At 41.2% G+C, this 21805-nt stretch overlaps 1 protein-coding gene and 1 long non-coding RNA gene across 6 annotated transcripts in view; both read right to left on the minus strand.

The window, feature by feature from the left end:
* Positions 1 to 17684, minus strand: part of LOC148408637 (cell adhesion molecule 2-like) — a 168898-nt gene extending 151214 nt beyond the window's left edge. For all 3 annotated transcript variants that reach the window (XM_088441538.1, XM_088441539.1, XM_088441537.1), the window contains exon 1: positions 17311 to 17684. In XM_088441538.1, coding sequence (XP_088297664.1) covers positions 17311 to 17371 — 61 coding nt within the window. In that variant the 5' untranslated portion in view covers positions 17372 to 17684. The remainder of the gene's footprint in view (positions 1 to 17310) is intronic.
* Positions 17685 to 19189: 1505 nt separating this feature from the next.
* LOC148408638 (uncharacterized) overlaps positions 19190 to 21805 on the minus strand; it is a 116154-nt gene continuing 113538 nt past the window's right edge. For all 3 annotated transcript variants that reach the window (XR_015868614.1, XR_015868616.1, XR_015868615.1), the window contains exon 5: positions 19190 to 20121. This is a non-coding gene — a long non-coding RNA (uncharacterized LOC148408638). The remainder of the gene's footprint in view (positions 20122 to 21805) is intronic.

The raw sequence follows: 21805 nt of genomic DNA on the forward strand, positions 1-21805 counted from the left end.
CTAGTTGAAACCTGACCAAAACAACGGCGACTGAACTCGAAAACAACTACAGTACACGCTAGTGTGACAGCACCCGAAAGCGTGTCAATTTTCACTTGAGCTGTGCGGAAACGATTCAAGACATTTGCGCGACAAAGCCGTTATGTCTTGAAAGCGTCCATACCGAGTCAGGTTGAGCATCGATCAGTCCGGCTGGCTACAAAGCAGATGTGGGCCGACAGCTAATGGGATCGCTAGCCCCAATTAGCCCTCTGAATGATCTGCCTGACGGAGCACCGTAAACAAGTCACGTTTCCCTTTTGCGCCACGAGGGGAAGTGGGGATTGCGAGCCTACCCGCGACCGTTGGCCAAAATCGCCATCGCCGTCTGCTGCTAAAGGTTTATGAAGCCGTTATGTTAAAACGTGTCCCCGTGACCTGTGGAATGGAGCACAATGAAACACACAATGGCGCGCTAAGTAGCGAGGTGTTAAATTAAAGGCGTCGTCATCATACTGATAACAAGAGTAGGAAAAGTCAGTTTTAATTAATTAATTTTTTTTGTACACTTTTGGTACTCTGTAGCACATTAGGCAGTTAATTAACACCGCCAAGATAAAAAAAAAAAAAAAAAAGCAAAACCCAACTGAATGCTAAAACCAGGCAGTTAAGAATTTAAATGAGCAGGCATTTTGCGTCCTACACAGTCCCCCGTAGTGTGTGCAAATGTTCTCTTTTTTTATTTTATTTTTTAAGATGAAGGATCTAACAGCATTAAGAAAGGATCATTTACATTGCAGACATAATACTTGAGTCTGTATACTAATAAGGGATTGCCACACAAAGCAAAACTACAATGTTTAAGCCATTGCTTTGATCATTTTAGTTTTAAATGGTAAAAACGTTTGTAAAATGAAATCCTAATGTACCTCAATGATTCTGTTTGCGAGTAAGTATTAAAAAAAAAACGCACATTTACACAACTCTGAACTGGAATTTTTTTTTTTTTTAAATCAATCAATCCTAGGGCTCAGAGCTAAAGCTGCTCACACTAAAATTTACAAGACAATTTGCTAATTAACTTATTGATTTTCATCATTCTAGTTTGCTACTTGTGGTTAGCCAGTTGACAGTATTTGCTATCAGACGTATGAGTCTATACCCCCCCCCACCCCCCCACCAAACTTGAAAGGATCCCAGAGAAGCCGCGGGAAACAATTGTAAAATGTTCCAATTAGTCCCACAAAAAACTCTGCCATCTTTCTCTTTGCATACGTGTTGTTTAAGAAAAAAAAAAAAATCAATACTGAATGTTGTAAAGTATTTTTGAAATGCCAGAGTTGTATCGAGCGGAGTCATTTAAATCATATCGGTCTCCTTCAAACAGCAAACTAGTTGACGTTTTCCGCTGCTTTGGCCTCAGCTTGATAATCATTTCTACTCCAGACAGAATAATCGATAAATCGGCTATGACTAAAATTCTGGGAATGAATCCTGCTGAAAAACTAAAAAAAAAGGGCTGATCCTCCGTGATCTTTTCCCAACACTATGTATGTACTTGCTAAACACTGTATAAAAAGGGACGGGAGAATATGCCTTACAGATGAATCATTTGGATGTTATAACCTTTAGCGCAAATATACAACCGCAGTCTGGTTCTAGCCAGAGTACAAGATGCAAAGAATGTAGCTGGGGAGTTCAATCACAGCAGCCCGGATGTATTCTGATGGAAACGGCAGTATGTGTCGTTCTGTAGAGAGGAAATTATATGTCATGGTCTATAAAGCAGACACTTTATATATTTTCAGTCTGCATCCTAGGGGCTCAGATCATTGTACATTGGATGTCGAACACTCACTCACTATGACATCGGCTCTTTTTTAAGCCACTTAGTTTCTCTGCCGTAACTGACAGCAAATGATCAAGCTTCTTTTCTCTCCATTATATCCGTATACAGTGGACCTACGGGTTACGACGTCCCTGGCTTACCTTTTTTTTTTTTACGAAGCGGAATACAACATTTTTTCATCTCCTCTTTACGACATTAATAATTGTCATGACCTGGGGGTTGGTTGTGTTTATGTGGTTTTGCCTCCCTCTTCAGGCGTTTTTGGGTAATTGTTATTATTTTTGCGTCAAAATTGCGTCACTAAGATGCTGGTCTGCTATTGGTCTAAGATGCCGACTTGCTGAAGACTTGATCTCGTGTGAGTGCTTACAATATCGTATTCATTGTGCATTTTTGTGCTAAATTCCAACTTGAATTGGTTAGCCATGGGTCCCAAGATTGCTAGTGATGTAAAAGGTAGAAGTAAGAAGATGATTAGTATGGAAACCAAGCTGGAGATAATCTATAAATACCATACAAAGAAGGCTAGGCTAGGCTAGGCTAGGCTAGGCTACCCTCGCTAGGGATTATACCTGTAAGTATCTTAAGTCAACGTCACACTATGGTCAATAAAATTAAATTTTTCCTTTATATATTTTTTATTTATGATGTTATTTAATATCATACATGTATATTATATGTACGTAGCATTACTGTACTACTGTGTTACCAATTTTTAATAGGTACACAAAATGTTGATGTTTTTACACACATTAGCTAATTAGCATAGTTTTTTTTGGAAGTGAACGGGGCAGCAACCAAATGTTATATTTCGAGCCCTGGAGAGATATTGTTGCTAGCTAATGCGTACGCTTGTGAGCGGCTCGAATAGGGCAAATGTTTTATCAATAATTAATTTTGATGTTAAAAGCTTCCTGCGGTTGCGATTACCACTGCGTACTCTGACATGTACACAGATCGCATATGCATTTGTCACCCGATGATTTGAAAATATATCATGTGTGACATCTGCACTGTGCGACGGATTAAAACCAGAGCGCACGTACATAAACTGATTAAAAAGTGCTCCATCTCACTGTGACATTATTTGGAATATTTGTGCCGCTCCGAACCGCGATTATTGATAGTGATTTTTAAGGTATCTTCTAAATTGTTGATGTATAGCCTAGATGCGAGAACGTCAACATAAAAGGGTTTCAAACCTTAGTGCCTTTTTAAATGAGTCACATGATGCGCTTTTGCATCGGTCTGCACTTTTCGCCGCGCCACGAGACATGGCGGCGCTTGTTAAAACACTTTTCATATCTATGCAAGTGCATTGAATGGTGTCTGACAAGGGCGCTTGTCTGCCAATTGCAGGATTCTCAGCGAGAGAGAGCACCCCACCAAGATGAAAGCCTCGGGGTGAGGTGTCAGGAGGGTAAGGCAGAAATGAAACACGGAGAAGAGGAGAACAGACACGGTGTCACAGAAGATGGAGAAAGACAAACATGCAGCGACGAACCGAAAAGGAAGTCATGATGAAAAGCAGTCTTCGCATGTTGGGGATAAAAGCAACGAGAAAATGACGCTCCGATGTTTGTTTTCCGACCAGGTTGCCTGTCAAATTAAATCGTCGGGTGTCAATTCTTCAGCGTTGCTCTTTGGCTGCGGTCATATCTCCGCGCGTTACGATTCCTCCAAATTGATTGAGTGATTGCATTTTTAAAATTTACAGCTTGTGTGCGGACGGTTGAGTGACTGAAGCAATGCCGTGGCTCATTTACTGAAGATCTCGCGCTTAGCTATTTTTCCCTCTAATATGTAAAGTCAAACGTAAACCCAATTTGGGTTGAAAAAGGACTGATCCAGCGGCCATTTTTTGACCCCTCATGGTTTCATTCTTAACCCGAACGCTTTCTGTTGGGATTATTTTTCCTCCACCTCGGTGCTGCTGTTACCTCACTTTCTTTCAAACACTGAGAGATCATCTGCCTCGATTGAAAATTCATATCTTGTGGCGAAGGAGCAGATGGGAACTCCTCTGAACCCCCTTTCACCCTCAATCCCTCCCAGTTACCCCCAAATCTCTCATCCCTTCACACCTTGATGACACTCCGACACGCAATGTTTGCCGTTGGCCCCGTCGCTGTCTCATCACATCTCATCAGCGGGGAAGCTCTAGCTCGGCCGCGGCCAGGTCGATGTCTTGAAAGGATCCCGGAGAAGCCGCGGGAAACAAGTCAGACACTTACGAGACATCTCCAGACAGCACACCGGCGTCCCTGATGCATCACATCGTCTTTTACTTGATGCGTCTGCTTTTCCCTATTGTTATCCATCTGAGGCTTGTTTGCTTTCCATAACAAGTGTGCTTCACAAACGTCTTTTCATTCTCACAAATGACACGTCGGAGTGATACTACAATAAGCAAAAAGTGCCAGCTTCCAAGCTGCTTGTTTACTATAACTCTTGCCCGGCCAAAAAAAAGAGAATTTAATGTATATTCAAACATCAATGTGCTTAACAAATTCATTTGTATTACCTAACAAAAGCTCTCAAACCTGACGATAATATTTAAAGTGGAACACCAGAGATGAGCTCACGGAAAGTATTATAATCGCTCTGCTCTGTGTTAAAGGGACAGTGTGTAAGCTTTTCTTGAAAAAGTAACAAATTACATTAAATTAAAACAAACTTGCAAATCAATGTGTTCTTAAAGACCAACACAGTATGGTTTAAAAATACTCATAGGTCTAGTTATCGTGAAATTATATTACATGGGGGGTGGCACTTCTACGGAGGCGGCCATGTTTGTTATAGATATGGACAATGGTAAATGCAGCACCTGCAGCACCCCCTGCTGTCCGTAATGAAAAGCGGCCTAAATCTTACACACTATCCCTTTAAAACACTAAAAATGAGAAAAATATTGACAGTAAATGAAAACATAAAAACCACAACGCCACAGAACGATACCTGAAAGATATAACAACCCTGTTTCTCCGTGTACAAGTCGTACTCATGCATAAGTTGACCGCCACTTTAATTGACGAAATTACAGGACTTTTAGACGCATTTCTTCATAGTTTATTGAATATAATACTGTTGCGTTATTTTGGGGCAACAATAAAGCAATTTGAAGTTTTAATGCTTTGTTATTTTTCGCCACAGCTGAATATGAATTGTCGAAAAGTCCTTAACAGCTCCTCCCATTTAAATCCCGGACATCCGTCCGTACGTCATCCAACGTTACTCTTCCACGGGTGGCCGTGTCCACACCCGTCCATTTGAAACGGAGGTCTCCAAAAACGCTTTGCCGAAGCCCAATGTTGGACGCGGGTACCAAAGGCAGTTTGCGTGAACCTCATTAGATATCTCGACTGTGGAATCTGTACGGATATGCAGGATGTGAATCCTGCTGACAGTACATTTATGATTTTTGTCATACATCATCAATTTATCACTTGCTGCCATGAGCAATAGGACACGAAGAATGTGTCTCTCTGTTGAAAGTAATTACATGCAGAAAATATCTAAAAGCATTTCCACGGCTGGAAGAAATTCATGTTTTCCCAAACCTGCGGGACTATACAAGCGGAGGATCTCCCGCCGCTCAATCATAACGGCTTTGAAGGTTAAATTCGACGAAAAGATTAGGTTATTAGAGTACCTATTCAAAAATAGTCAAAAATAGCCCAAGATTAAAAGGAGAAACTAGTAGACTTCAAATGTTTGGTTTCACTTTAAATAAGGTCAGTATTACACTGACCAGTGTGTTTACAACAAGGATTTAGGCTGGTTGCTTAATCCCAGAGAGCACGCTACTAATTACGAGGTCAGTGCAACTGTGGTTTGAACGCGGTCTTCTTATTTTTGTTTGCTTTTCGCTGTTTTAAATCTATCTCTGTGTATGAATAAGAGCTGACATTAAAGAGTGACCACCGGTGTGAGGATTTGTACCCACATGCCGCTGCGATTGAATTTTCCTCGAATAAGTCAACATTCAGAATGTTCCCCTTTCCCTCCTTTTCCGTGATCCCTTCCAACTACAGAGTGGTGCGATAATTTTGCACTGTGGCTGCTTCTCAGAGGATTAGCGCAGATTAGCATTAGCTGGTCCGTTTGAACCGCATGGATATGCATGCTGCATAGCAGCCGGCGCAGTCACTAGTCGTGTCTGGCTGCACAAATGACACCGCGGCATGAATTCACAACCCTTTCAAAGTAGAAATGTGAAAAAAATCGAAAAAAAAAAGAAGAAATCTCAATGTTTTGAATGAGTGCGGGATACACTAGATGGATAGCGGATGTTTAACTTCAACATCCGCAGTGCAAAAACAAAGTTTGCGCAGTGTATTATAGCTGTAAATTAGCAGCGGCTCTAACATTAGCGGCTAGCAACATGAGCAGCGGCAAACGACACTTGATGTTGACAGCACTCAACTGATCCCATTTGGGTGATGGGTGCCATCTTTTCAAAGACAGTTTAACAGTTTCAGTGCCATGAACGAGACTCCCCATCTTTTAAAATAGTAATAACAATAATTAGTAATAGAATTCTCATCAAATACGCTTTTTTAATGGAGGGTAGCTGGCACCCTTGACAAATGCTTACTGAATATAAGCCAATGATGAGCATGATAACAGTGACAATTGAAAGGCAGTGTTTCATTCACATATTCACTCATACGACATATGTATTACCTACACGCAATTCAATGTAAGGAATGGAAGTCAATCTTTCATATGATGCCACCCATAATTGCGAAGACATAGCACACAATATTCTGCTGCCCTTGAAAAAATGAGTGAAAATGCGAAATATACTGGCCCTCTAGAGGTTTCCTTTTCTGATCGGCACTAAAAGAGTTAATAGACATAAATGAGTCAACTCGCACAGTTGCAGTTCCTACGGATCACCTCTGAACAAATCAGGCTTTATCAAATGTCCAGTTTTAGTGCTGACAAAGTGCTACAATAACTTCAACGTTACTTCCTTAACAACCCCAAGTATGGAGATATTTGTCTAAAATCTAAATAACCTCGAAAGTAAAACAATCTGCCAGTAAGCAGTTTAAAGTTAAGGTTAAAAAAAATGATGACGTATTGTCGTGTCTTCTAACTGCAGTTTACATGTTTACGGTGCATGGACGTACTATGTTTAGCATCTTAAGAACTTGATCAATTGATTATAAGCACAATAAAATGCATTTGTGACCAATGGAAAATGTCAAAGGCTCAGTGTAGCTTCAAGGAATAAAGCTTTCCATTTACTCTAAATGGTCAACTTAAGTTACATATAGTAAGTTATAACCCACTTTAGCCTTAGTGACGGCTCGAGTAACTGACTTCAATGTGAGATGATAGAGAAAGAAACAGCGATCCATAGGAGCACCAGAAACCCTTCTGCTGTCTCATAAGAATGCATCTGTTGTATTTCTAACAAATCTGTCCGGTTATGATCCATATCACAATTCTCGTGCTACTCAGCTGAAGCAAAGTAGCCGAGAAAAGCAAACATCCTAAAGATATCTCTGAAATGAGTCGTAATTGGAGACCATTTAAACCCATAATAGCTTATTTGTTTTCTCAGCAGGTGGTTTAGGGTCGGAGAATTATTTTGATTAGAAGTGGGGATGAGTTTGCTATAAAATTACTGAGGCGAACCCTGGTGAGACTGGAGCGGCGCTTTGCGCATCTTGCCGCGTTCAAGCAGCGCGCTAATATGCGAAAGATGACGGAAAGATCAGGGAGCTTCCGAGGATAAAAAAATAGATCATATTTCCTTCATATTTTCCAAAATTTAGCAAGCCCCAAACGGAACTGGACTATGGTCTAACGGTACTACGGATGGTTGATTTTGCCCAAAACATATCGTATTGTATTGTATTGGGATCCAGCAGTAAGCACCGGGGAGTGCACGGCTTCAAATGGGGACGAATAATGTTGAGGATCCTATAATGGATTTGCAATGTGGCGAAAAAAGACAGATGGTGCGCAAGTGATGAAATTTGGACAACACATACACACGGTCACACATTTACACACGAAAAGAGTGTAACACGGGTGCCTCAAGGCGCATTGCGGAGCAGACTGCTCAGTTATTTATTTTTTTGAAACTGTTCGAAATATTCTCACTTGACGTTATTGTCGCTTCCCTGAGCAAAATGACTTGAGTATTTTCGACATAGATGGCACCTAGACTTCAAACTTGAGGATGTTTTCACACTACCATTTGGTATGTGATCAACAGAAGAGGGAAAGTTTGACAGATTCTCACTTCTATCTCAGCCTTTTCCACTTTCTTCTCAGGACTATTTTAAAGTACTTTATTTTCCACATTCACGTTCGGAATTCTCACTTTAATGTTAAAATGAGAATCCTGAGATGTAAGTCAGGAATCTGAGGGCAGTCGGATCCCTGCCTTTATTCTCGGAATTCTCCTTTTAAACGTCAACGTTCGAGTGAGAATTGGGATTTTAACGTGAGAATCGGGAATCCGACTTTTCGGAATTCTGAGAGTAAAAATTCTGACTTAAAAGTGTGAATGCCGACAAAGTATATACTGACAATGAAGTCAGAATTCGAAGATTGACTGACAATGAAACGAAAAAAGAACTTAGAAGCAACAGAAATTAGCAGCGGGACAGCAGCTAGCATGACGAGATTTTTGACTTTTAAAGTTTTAAGTTTTTTAAACTTCTAATAACTGATAGACTAATTGAGAATGCGCGAGTGGCTCCTCCGTAGGTTGCCGTCAAGAAGCATTTTCCGACAATTCCATCACATCGGAACGAAACAAGTAGGGTTTAAGGAATCTATTATTTTGCTTTCTTAGCCCGGCCCGTCAAATATCTTCCCAGGTCAAGTGAAACCTGGACAATATTATTATTCACGTGATGAAATATCACACCCGAGCCTAACAAAAGTAATCCCTTAATTGCGGCCTTCTATTCAAAATAGTTGACCATGAACAAAACTCAGCAGTCCGAAACACTTTTGTTGAGCACTTTCCCACAGAGACATTGAAAATTGAAAAGCCGTAAGGATCGCATGAATCTGATTTTAAACACATTGTTACTGTATAATTTCATTACAATATTGCATTTGTGTGTAGTAGAGAAATGTTCCATATGCAAAACAGGCCCTAATGGTTTTTGAAGGGTGAATTATAAAACGGGTGGAGAGTGGGAATGGAAGAGCAGGGGGGAAGGGATTCCAGCTGTTGAATAGACAAATCGAAGAGCAACTTACTTCAGGCTACAAAAAAAAAAACAACACCCACTAAACTACACCCAGACACGGAAATACAAGCGCGCACAGAAAGTCAATTAACAGGAACATGCATCTTCGGGGAATTATATTTCAATTAGCTTTCGCTACTTCCAGGCTTCTTTCTTTCGTCCTGCTAAAACAAGTGCAGATAGCGACATGGGCAAGTGTAATGAATCCCACGTTTCAATTAGTATCATGCCAACTCCATTTTAATAACGTGTCGAAAACTGTTGGGCAATTAAGCTCTAAATCCCTGTTTTGAAATATATCAAAAGCGCCGCAACATTAAGCTGGTGCTAAAATCTTGAACCGTGCTTGTTAATCTTTTTTTTTATTTTTTCCAGCGATACTCCGCTTAACATTTTTTTATAGGTATATTTTATTCAGCAACGCCAAAAGATAGATTCCATAACATCATCTGTTTAATTTCTGCCGAAAAATTCTCATAAAATTAAGCACTAGTCAAGGGTGTCAGCTACCCTTTCATAAAATTTTTCAAAGAGTGTATATATATATATATATATATATATATATATATATATATATATATATATATGTCTGGAATAGCAAAATTATATCGAGTAGCGGATTTGAAGTACGATAATATGTGACTGAATATCGACTAAATCATGACCACTCGAGGAAATCAGCATCAGCATATAGACGGATGCTTCTCATTTTCGGGATTACTTTGTTGAATTACAGCTTTGATTAGTAAAGATGAATATTGGCGCCGTGAGGGTGGGAGGCGGTGGGAACCGTGGGATTATGAGTGGATTTGGCTTCATTTCCTGTTTAGACGCTGAATGGATGCTCGCTTCAACGATTTACACAATGAAGCACTAGAGAGAGGAGAAGGCAGAACCTGCAATGTGCGTATTTATACACCTTTACGTTTCAGTCGGAGAAAAAGCTGCTGCTTTCTTTCTTGCCTAGGTTCAGCATCCATGAATTGGCTACGGGTTGCCAACTCCGAATGACAGTAAAGATGCGGATAAAACAGTAGCGCCCCGCAGTCCATTCCAATGGAGCAAGCCTAATTCCAAACAAGAGTGGATTTTTCTTCCTCTCGGTACTGCAGGACGCAAGTGTGCAGGTGCATTTATGCGCCTGTTGTAGCGTACACATAACATGAGGGGCTGGCTGTCTCTGCGCAGCAATATGGGCCGTCTTCGCTTTGGCTGAATTCATTTCTGTCAGGAGCGGACGCAGAGTCCCTAAACAATATTGGCGGCGGGGTGGGAGAGCAAAAAAAAAAAAAAGGAAGGGGAGGAAGATCCGCGTTGTGACCGTATCTTTATCTGGGCTCAAGAAAATGATTACTGTGACACGTACGAGCAAGTCTCTTGGCTGTGGCCCACTGGGAATCGTATGAAAAGGAGCTGTCAGATGAAAGGGCACATAACATGAAAAGAGCATTATCGGGGATAAGGCTTGTTAAGAAGGAGCGTGATACATGAACCTGGAGTGCGCGTTAGCTTCAGCTGTATGCTACATTAACCCCCTTCATTTGTTTGAAAGCGGTTTGTGTATGTGTCTTCTATATAATAATCCCCGAGAATTCAATGCTAATAGAGACACCGTTGTACAAATTCACACCTAGTCATCTTCGCATGGCCAAAACTCCACTAGCATGTAAAGTATAATTGTGATCAAATAAGCAGACATCTTTTTTTCCAGGTATTTTGATGCACTTAGGAGTTTTTTTGTTTGTTTTTTCCCGCTTAGACGACTTTTGTCAAACTCCTCCAGGGCGGGTGTCCTGCATGTTTTCTAAGTTTGTCTCCCCAAAACACCTGATTCAAATGATTTTCTGTTTTAGACTAAGCTGTAACCCACATATACACTGTAAAAGTAATTAACAGTTGTTGAAAGTTGATTTATCTTGCTTTTTTTCCTTTTGTTAATGTGAAAAAGGATAGTTGAGAAGCACTGGACTAAAAGGATGATGTGACTGAATGTTTTGAACTCCTATCTTGGGAAAGATTGCTAACTGGAGGACTGGCGCCATTCAGCGAGCCAAACTTGTCAAAACAAAAACTTGACAGAAATCTTAACCACCAAATTGCTTAAGAAATGTTAAGACGATCCAGGGTTTCTCCAGATGATTCTCACTCAAGCCGCAAGTCTTGCTAACGCAAGCATCCATGCACCCGTCGTCATATCATTCGACCTGGAGAATGACAAAATGCTTAACCTTCTGTCCGATTTCCCATTAGTTTTGCGAGAACGCCAACAAAATGCGACTACGAAACGGAAACAACATTAAAGTTCAGATAAAACATCCAATTAGCGCGCGGGTTTGTATAAAAAGAAGTGAATTGTTTACAATAGAATAAATAAAGGCCGCTCCCTACCGGGAGTCGTCTTTGGGCTGAAAACGGACTGCCTCGTTATCGTCTTCTCTCATACACTTTAACCGCCGAATATGAGGCAAAGCCGCACTGCCAATTTGGAAATGAATTAAGCCACAATATATCGGAGACAAAGATGCTTTTTCCCGGTGAATTTCAATCTGGAATAACACGCGTTTGCAGCCAGGGAGGCATTAGCACGCAGCATAAGCAATGCCTCATCACTGTGCCTTAGTAATATACAATTCATCAGACTTAAACGGTTTGCTGAAAAATGCAGCATGCCGTTTGAACGTAAGCCCGACAACCTAATTGGCTGTTTGATGACTAGCATGCTTCCATTGTACTGTGATTAACATAAGCAGCCATGACAGAGCGTCATTGCCATCATACCACCAATTACTCCGCGGTGTTGGATTTCCCGGGGAAATACTTGCCAAGAAGCGAGGACGCCCGCAGTATCAAAGTTCAGTGAACACCGTCAAACGGAACGAGCGTAATGGGAAGCAGAGCTTTCACCTGTTTTTCATAAAGATCACTTTCTGAACTCACCATTGAGAAGAAGCTTTTCGTTACCGCTTGGAAATTTTGCCCAAACTTTTTTTCAATGAAGTAACCCCCGTGATCTTTTTCAACCCAAAGCGAAAGCAATAAAACATAAAAACAGTGCGCCGCGCCGCCCATAACTGATTTATTCAATATTTATCATGGTATTTCCAGACATATTTTAATCAGCGTCTCCAGACGGCTTATTTTAGGCCTCAAAGTATGGGGCCGAAATCTTGGTACGCGCTATGCAATGAAGTCATTGTCGCAAATAGGCCATCAACCCCATCGACCCCAGTTTTCAAAAGGACTCTGTGTTCTCATTTAGGCCGTTGGCTCTGTTTGGTTTCAGCCGCGTGAATGGAAACCAAAGCAAGGATGAACTCATCAAACCAGCAAGGAGAATCAAGCACAGGTGTGAAATTGCGCGTTGTGTTTTAGCAACGCCGGTTGACTTCTGCTGTGCCAGGAAGAGCTTGTAGCTTCTGAATCCTAGCACAATCCCCTCCAGCCACTTCCTTCTCTCTGTTTCAACTTTTTTAACACCTGGACTAACAAAAAGACGGGCTTTGATCAGGGGAAATCCTTTGGCAGAGCAGCAGCGAATCCACAGTGGGGCTCTGTGCATGTACCGCCTGGCTGTGTGCATGCGTGCGCGAGGCACAGCGGTCCGGCGCCGCTCCTCAGAGGATTCCCGGCTTTGAGGCTTTATGGCATGGACACAGGGTACGGAGCACCTCGCGTGCTCTACCTGTCGAGGCGCGGCCGTGAAAATGGATGCAGAGGTGGGATGGGGGGGTGAGGGAGGGGGAGAGAGAGAGAGAAAGAGAGAGAGATGTTTCTCCCATGTAATCAGTGGCTCTGCAAACACACAAAACACACACACACACACAAGGCCGCTTGTTATCAGAAGCTTTCCCACGCTGCCACACTACAAAGCTCCAAGACCGGGACCGGCGGATGAGAGCGAGGGAGGAACGGACCAAGGCGCACAGGGATGGAGGGTCAGCCTACAGCAGCTTAGACTCACTGAGGGGATAAACACACGCCTCGGCGGGGGCTGCTACGCCAGCTAGCAAGATCAGAGTTCCAAGCTAGCTAGCGCGGGAGATAAACTACCAATCCAAAACAAGGCACAAAGTGCAGTAGTTGCAACTCTCGGCGCCGGGAGATTGCGCATTCCTCCCCCGCACCGCCGCTTCCATATTGTTCTGACATCAGCTCCTCTTCCTCCCGATGCCCTCTGCTACGCCGACCGATCGGCCCCGGGCTCTTGCGTAAGAGGCGCATTTGCATAACAGCCGCTTTTCTCTGGCTCGCGGGCACACGCTGGACCGAAGCTTGGACGACAGCGGAGATCTTCAAACAGAAACGCTTGGGTGGCAAATCAAGCTTAATTGAGTCATCGATTCGCCTGACACCTATTTTGTCGAATAATCGATTAATCAGAGGGGAAAAAAAATCCTTTGATTAATTGATTAATCAGAGGGAAAAAAAGATTCATTGGTTTGGTCCGTAACATCGGGGGGGAAAAAGGGTACGAATGTTGATATTTTGTGTCCGGGGAAAGAGCAAACGTTTACATTCATTTTGAATCAATAAAGACAAAAACAAGATATGCCCATATGGAGGACAACATAAAAAAGTCAATACTTAGTGATAAGAGGCTGAGAATGGACACATTAAATGAAAAAAAAGTCTCAAAATAATGAATCGATTACCGAAAATGCTTATCACTAAATTTGATCACCAAATAACTGTTGACTAATCAATCCAGTTCTGAAAACCAAACTACGTGTCAAAGTGATTTTCCGATCATCAAAAATGGTTATAGATGAATTTCCTAATCTATAGCACACGTGTGCATTACCGTTTTCACATTCGTGGAAATCTCGTACGGCAGCTGCCACGTACAGGGGCGAGCTTGGATGTGACTTCAGTGATATCGACTCCATTCAGGAGGGGGCTGACCTGCCTGCTGTGTGCGACCTATACAATAATAGGCCTTGCGCTGGGAAATGACTGTTCAAATCAAGCAGCCTAGCATTATCCTCTTCAGGGTTGCCGAGACTGTGTGACGCATTCGTGTGTGCCGGCTCCGTACGAAAAGAGACCGACGCGTATTCCTCTCTCATTGCATCGTTCTTCTCAAACATAAGTTTGAGACACAAACAGGGCACGCATTCGCGGGAATATATATAAGCACGCGAAGGCATACTTTCAGTGAGTCTGCTGCCGTTTGGGGATAGTAAAGAATACAATATGGAGCACCTTGGGCATGGAACACACATGTTACAGAAGGGTGAGCAACAAAGGGCCATAAATGCTCCAAAAAAGCATGATGGGGTGGCCAAAAACTAAAAAAAAAGATAGACTAGGGCTGCACAATTATTCCAATTTTAATCACAATCACAATAATTGGCGGCCACTATAAATTAAGTTGATCTTTGGTGATATTAACATTGAAAAAGCCGGCTCCCGTACATGTCAAATCATGCACTTTCAGTCATCTACCACCAGGGGGCTAACACAAGGTTAAGACTTCGTTAAGCTTAAGAAATAGCATGCGAGTCTCAACCAAAAGCCTACCGAATGAGGGTGTGTGTGTGTGTGTATGTATATTATATATATATATATATATATATATATATATATATATATATATATATATATATATATATATATATGGTTAGGGTTACAACAACTAACAAACCATATTTCTGCATAAATATCTGATGTCGTGACCTGCGGCTTATAGTCCAGTGTGAGAAAATTTCTGGTGCGGCTTGTACACCTGCGCGGCTTATAGTCTGGAAAATACGGTGATTGCACAAGCACAAGTCTGCATACATAATTGCCAATATTAGCATTCCCATGCAGGTGTCCTTCAATTTGTATTTAATCCACTCAAGTGCAGTAAATTCCACTGTTTGAAGTTGAAGTAACCCATAATAATTGGAATAAACGGCTCCTAATTTCTCAAACCTACCTAATAGTTGCTGACTATAGTTCTTTGTTTGAAAAGCATCACTTGACCAAACAGGGTCGGCCACCACGTGATTACATCGGGTGATCTGAAGTTCACTGACGCCGGCCCAATAGTTTGCATTTCCTGGATAAATGAGATGAAATCAACACATTCCGGCTTTTTGGATATCTAATATTCAATATAATCTGTTTCATCCACTTGCACTGTAAATGCGTGCAGTTAACCGTTTAACGACGGGGACGCGTCACAAATCATATCAAACATATAAAGAGGGAAATGTTTACAGTGCAAATAATTAAAACACTCTTGTAATCACACTGTAAACAAATCTCAACCATATTTGAAGAAGCATATGTAATGTCATCATGTTCTGTGTTTTCGACTGAGAAGAAAAAAAAAAAAGCATTGAGAAGCCCGCGGTACACCTCGAAGGGGTTTCCGAATTGCTGTAGCTCACGGAGGAGCCTCAACTCTATTTTTTTTGCCGCTGAACAGCTCCTCCCCCTCCTCAGCAAAATCAAAACCAGTCGAGTCACGTTAAATGTATTCATATAGCCCTTAATCACAGGCCGAGGTTTTTCTTCACAAAGGTGAAAAATCTCTCTTGCCAAATTAACAAACAGACTTCAAATACAAACAACGGAGAAAAAGGTACCAGGCCACTTCCACAGTTTGGTTGCCAAGCAACCATATGGTACCATAAACCTCAACTGGACAAACAAAACAGAGATGGAGACGTTTGTCCTATCAAGCAGCATCGAAGTCCACCAAGTTCCATGTCAATATTATGATCAAATATATTGCAACAATCAAACAAATGCACACCAATTATTCTGTAATATTTCTTCCATGGCGAGGTACGCATGTATACAATGGAAAATATTGGAATCGCAATTCCAATCAGTCAGCCAACATTTTCTTAAATCTTAATGTATCACAAGTGTTTCAATTTAACAGGGTAGAAAAAGTTACATTTAACAATTTTACATTTCCAAACATTGAGTATTGCAGAAATCTGATATTTACAGTTGAAACCCAAACAGAAGACAGACAATTTAAACTTATACTCCACCAAATGATGAATCACATGTCAGTTAAATTCGCAATCAATTAGCTGTCGATTAATTGTTGCACATCTAGGAATTCAAGATTACATAGTAGGGGTATGATTTATAGATTTTTAGATTTTGTTAAATCTCAATAAAAGCAGTGATTATCTTTGTGTTCAAATAGTGAGACATTTCCAAAATTGACTTTTACTTTGATAAATGTGTATTTTCAACCAATCCAGCAAATGAATCACGTTAAAAAGCTGTCAATTTGAAGAAAAAGTACTTTTAAAAATTTGCAGATTTTTTATTATTATTATTTTAGAAATCTGATGGATTTCAACAGCTTGCTTTTTAAAATACAACAACAAAGAAAACTGGTTATTTCACGTGTTTGTGTGCCAGCCATTCATCACAATAAAACTGACAGTTTGCGTTGACGTAAGCGGCTCAGCTAACAATTTGCCTGGCTGCTTCCATTTCTTCTTCTTTGCATTTGCCGGCACTGTAGATGGCCTGCAGCATTGTGCTGCCTCTCACAGTTCAGTCTTGGTACTACATCAGACATCCGGTTTGAGACTCAATTGTTGGAGTTGATGTTATGTGATGTGATGTGTGTTACGTTTGTCTTGTTGAAGCACAAAAAGAACATTTGTTTATTCATCAAACGCGGTACTTCTAATTTCAATTCAAGATCAGTATGACGTGTACCCCCGCTTTTGACATTTTTGACCATGTGACCTTGACCTCCAACGTCACTATACCGCTCGGTGTTCATCATTCATCACGGAGAATTTTGGGTGGTGCACCTGTTCCGGTAACCCCCACCCCCCAAAAGGCGATGCAACAAAATAAACGAATAAATAAATAAACCCCCCCCTTGATTAAAAACGCATCAGCGGCATCGCAACAGTGACTCATCAGAACGCCGCATGTTCACAAACACCCAAGAGGTGGATTGGTGGTGGGGGGGCAAGGATCACTTTGAGGTGTGTCCCCCACCCTTTGCTGGGCACGCGTTCATGTTTTTATCATCACTGGCGGGAGATGCAGAGAATGCACCTTACTCATTGCTCACCACTACATCCAGGGGGGAGAAGACCCCTTCGGTGCCCCATCGACACTTTCCAGATGCCAAGGTGCACATGCAATTACACGCACGTACTGTGCATACATGAGAAAAGCGCGTGACCCTTCTTCTTGCCCCTTCAGCATGCAAGGTGCACGCGCCGTGCACAAACACACACGTCGCCCGCCCCCGAATCGAAAAAGAAATAAACATCTTACCTTTAAGAAGAATCCCATAAACAGTGTAGAGGGTGAAGATCGCATGACTGTTGAGATTCATCCTGGCTTCTTGTTGTCTTGCGCCTCACAATCGCCGCTAGTTTGTCCGCCTTGTAGCTCCCACAACCGGACTTGATCCGCTCCAGGTGCACTTTTTTTTTTTTTTAACCGAGTCCGTAGGTTGAAAGGTGAAGTTCGATCAAACCGCTCCAAAAGTGCACTGCTATTTTTTTTTAATGAATATTTTTTTTAGTAGTGATCTCGCTTTGTCGAGAGGAGCTGTGGCACGGCAAGCTGTTCAATTGTGGAGTCAGTTCCGACCGACGACTGGCGTCCTCCGCTAAACTGGAGATGCACTGCCGCCTTGCCCCGCTCGCTGCGTGGAGCGAGAGTGAGGCTAACGAGTCCCGCCCACGACAGCTGTGACTGACGCGAGACTCCAGCCAATCAGGCAAGAGAAATAATCGCTGCGAGGGAGGGGCTGAGAGCGTCAAACAAAAGCTGAGAAAATAGCTTGTTTTATTTCATTTACAGTAGACCAGGGGTGGCCGAATCAAAATGTTTTAAGAGCCATATTAAAAAAAAAAGTTATTTTTTTTTTGCTCTAATAGCCTACTATCAAATGACTACATACTGTGTACTACAATAACGAGCTGTCATGATTAAATGTTTGTTTTCCTTGCAGCGTATCCTGGAGAGAATGACGCGCCACGTGACTACTCTGCTGTACAATGGCGCTTTAACTTTAAATTCCTTTGTTTCATTGCATTGATGAGGATAAACAATATCATAAAACAAACATAATATCGTTACATTGTCTTTTCACATATAAACTGACAAAAATCCCGATAAAAAACAGCCAGTTTGTTATTAAATAGGTGTCTTTAGCAAGTCTGCTGAGGCAACACAAGAGTTTTCAAAAGTTAACATTTGTTGAAAGTTGATTTGTATGTTAAAAATGATAACATTTTTTGCATACTGAGACAGTCAAAATAATGCTCTTGTTTACTCTCACCGCATTGAGTGGAGTGTTGCAAAATGTTTTCTTTCTCAGGGTGGCTTTGACAAAAATAGCAAAGGGGGTTGAATACAAGATATTGTAAAATCAAAACTTTGGGGTAGGCTAAACCTTCGAGATAAAGCCTGCACAGCACCTTTTTGGGGCTGTAACAGAAAGCCAGATGATAGAGATTTTTTATTTTTTGCAGCACACATGTAGAATGAGCAGAGAATACAAAGCAGACTAAGTCATACGCTTGGTGGCTTACTACTACGTTGATCCCAATGCTTCCGGTCCAAGGACTGTAAGGGATTAAGGGTGACGAGCAAACTGGCTTAGAAGATTTCCTGTCAAGAACAATTGTTGGGGGTGGAGAGGTGAGGATGTGCAAGGATGGGAGGGGACGAGGTAATGTATGGGTGGACTGTATGCGGGTCAGGGGTTGTGAAGCATTAAAGATCCTTTTGGGGAAAAAAAAAAACAAAACTTAAGACTCAACCAAACCACACAATGCAGGAACTAAATTATTGTAGCTGAAGAGACATATTTAGATATAGACATTCACAATGTTTATTTCCACTCGCCATACATACTGTATGAAGCCTCTCTCTTTAATTGCATCATTAGCTTGACTTGGAGATGGCCTCAAAAAGAACCCTATGCATTATTTATAAAATTAGCTGCGCCCTTTTGAAGTGCGTCACAGACTGTACAGTATAAATGATGATAACATCCCAGTTTCTTTTCAATCATACAATTACAGATACTTGACAAAGAGGGTCAACATTGTTACTTTGTGTATATATATATATATATATATATATATATATATATATATATATATATATATATATATATATATATATATATATATACACACACAGTATATCGAGAAAGGATTTTCTTCCATCTGTTGGTTAAAATGTTCAATGATTGATTAAACAGTTAGCAAATGCTTTGGAATTCACTTCACAGCTAGCTTTCATGTGAGCAATTTTTTCCTAGCTTTGGAGTAATGGAAAAAGCTCTCTATTTTATTTCAGTCCGCACCGCTACAAGACTGCAATTCCTCTGATTCCCTCTGCAGAAAGACAGGTTGAAACATGCACAATTTGTTCAGTGCATGTCCCACGATGTACTCAAATACACACAATCGAGTTTGTCCTCATTTTACATGAATCCAACGTATCAATTTTTCTCCACGCAAGCGAGCACAAACGGGTTGTGTAGGCCCAGACTTCTTTCCCAAGCTCCATCGGGAGACACAAATATTTGACTAGTCTTAAGAGTGTTTCTCCGTGAAAAAAAATAAAATGTGCTTGGCCTGCTGATCTCTGAATTTGGGTCACTTGGCTTGGCTTGGGAGGGCTGCAGCACACCTTGTAATGGCTCATTTCACACCCTCCGAATTGGTGTGTACCCTCACTAGGGGCATGACGAAGAGACCCGAGGTTGGTCTCCAAAAAGTGTTTTGGTTTCAGGATGGATGCCAACGTGCGGACTGATAGAGAAAGCGCGTTGATGTTTCCGCCTCACCTGGGATGGTCCTGATGCTCCAGATGGCAAATCGACCAATTGCGCGCCTCCCATCCCATACACACAAACACCAAGCGAAATCCCCCTCCCAAAGGTTGCAGTAACCACCACCTGCTCCTGGCTCAGACCATTGCTCACTGGTGCACCTAATGTGGACTGACACGTTACCAAGACGAGGAGGCCGCCAGGCTGGGATGGAACAAGGTAAGGCACAACATGAATCGTTTAACCTTTTACACTCGACGTTCTTCTCTTGCAGGTCTGTAGAAGTAGATCTGGGACAAGGACAAAACAAAAAATGGTTATATATATATATATATATATATATATATATATATATATATATATATATATATATATATATATATATATATATATATATATATATATATATATATGCGAGTTTGGTGAGGATAAGCAGCTAATAAAACGATTGAATGGCTAGATATATTATAATTATTGGTAAGATAACACACTAAAAGCAATGGACCCAGAATCGACACCTGAGGGACACCTTCGGTAACATGTGCAAGGCTAGAGTAGATATCCTCATTCGATGATTCTAGGACCAGAAACTAAAATTCACATTTCAGTCAAGCAGCAAAAACTAAATATAGTAGATATGGATGTTCTGTTTTTTACAGGTGTGTTTGAATATAATAACTCAGACCTCAATTTTTTTTCATTAGCCTCACCAGTAGACTTTTCGTTTTATTGTCTTGAGTGTTTACATTTTCCATGGATGTGCAACTCCTGTATTGATTTTAAAATATTATTTTATTTGATTTTTCTTTTTTTTTTTAATGTTGGGGAACGTTACTGCTAAACATAAAAAACATCAGACCTTTAAAACAAATGAAACTAAAAAATGAAACTTGCTTAAATCTTGAGTAGGACAATGGAACTCAACCATCCGTGTGTATAAGATAGTTAACCATATGAATTCATAAAACGTTATTTACACAAATTACCATCGAAGAAGAATTTGACATGCTTTGATATAGTGGTACTGCCTGTAGCTGCTGGCGTTATTACTAAGTGGGGGGAAACAACAAAAAGAAGAATGCCTTTATGCAGTCTATGTGGGCATTACAGTCCCTTCACACTTTGAATTGAAGACATCTGGTGGAGCTGAGAAGTTTGCAAAGTGACATCTGGGCAAATATGCTTTTATTGCCAAGATTTTGCAGGCGAGTGAATCCAGTGTGATGATCTTTTTCTTTTTTCTGCGTCTTGCTTTTTTTGCTTCCTATTTGACAAAACGCTCCAATCAAAGAAGTATCCTGTGCTCTGCCAATGAGTGTAAGAGCAATATGAAACTCTTGAAAAAGCATGAAATAGGTGATGACTGTGGTACATTTTTTTTTTCCCGCAAAGATAAAGAAAAAAATGCAAGAGAGGGATATGCCAGTTGGCTGCAAAGGCTTCATAACCCAGCAGCCCAACTCCAGTTCTGACACAGGGGGCTTCTCACGCAGACACCTGTATGCCCCCTCCCACTGCGCCCGTAGTATAAATGACCTTTCCCTGCAATTTTGGCAAGCGTTAAGTGCCACCGAGAGCAGCAGCCTAGCGGGGCTGCCACGCCGCAAGGAGAGGCTGTCCGCCAAACACCAATAAATCCAAAACCCAGCGGTAGTTTTGAATGAGCATCTCGGCCAATCAGAGTTGCTTGAGTGACAAAAAATTAGCAAAGCAAAGTGTAGAGAAAAGTGTCTTGTTATTGGCAACATTCCATAAACATTCAGGTGGCGATTGCATCGCCAATATATTGTGCAAGGTTACTCCGACAAGCTCTAACTTGGATTTTTCGGACTATAAGCCGCAACTTTTTTCTCGTGATTTGAGACTTGCTTATCTGATTTTTTTTTTTTTTTTGCCAGCCACTAGGAGACAATCCACCAGTAAAGCAAATGTGTTGTGTATCTGTTCAAGATGTTTAAGAAAAAACTATGAAAG

Source organism: Hippichthys cyanospilos, chromosome 18, assembly GCF_059441005.1.
Source record: "Hippichthys cyanospilos isolate Australia breed blue-spotted pipefish chromosome 18, RoL_Hcya_1.0, whole genome shotgun sequence".
NCBI classification, from domain to species: domain Eukaryota; kingdom Metazoa; phylum Chordata; class Actinopteri; order Syngnathiformes; family Syngnathidae; genus Hippichthys; species Hippichthys cyanospilos.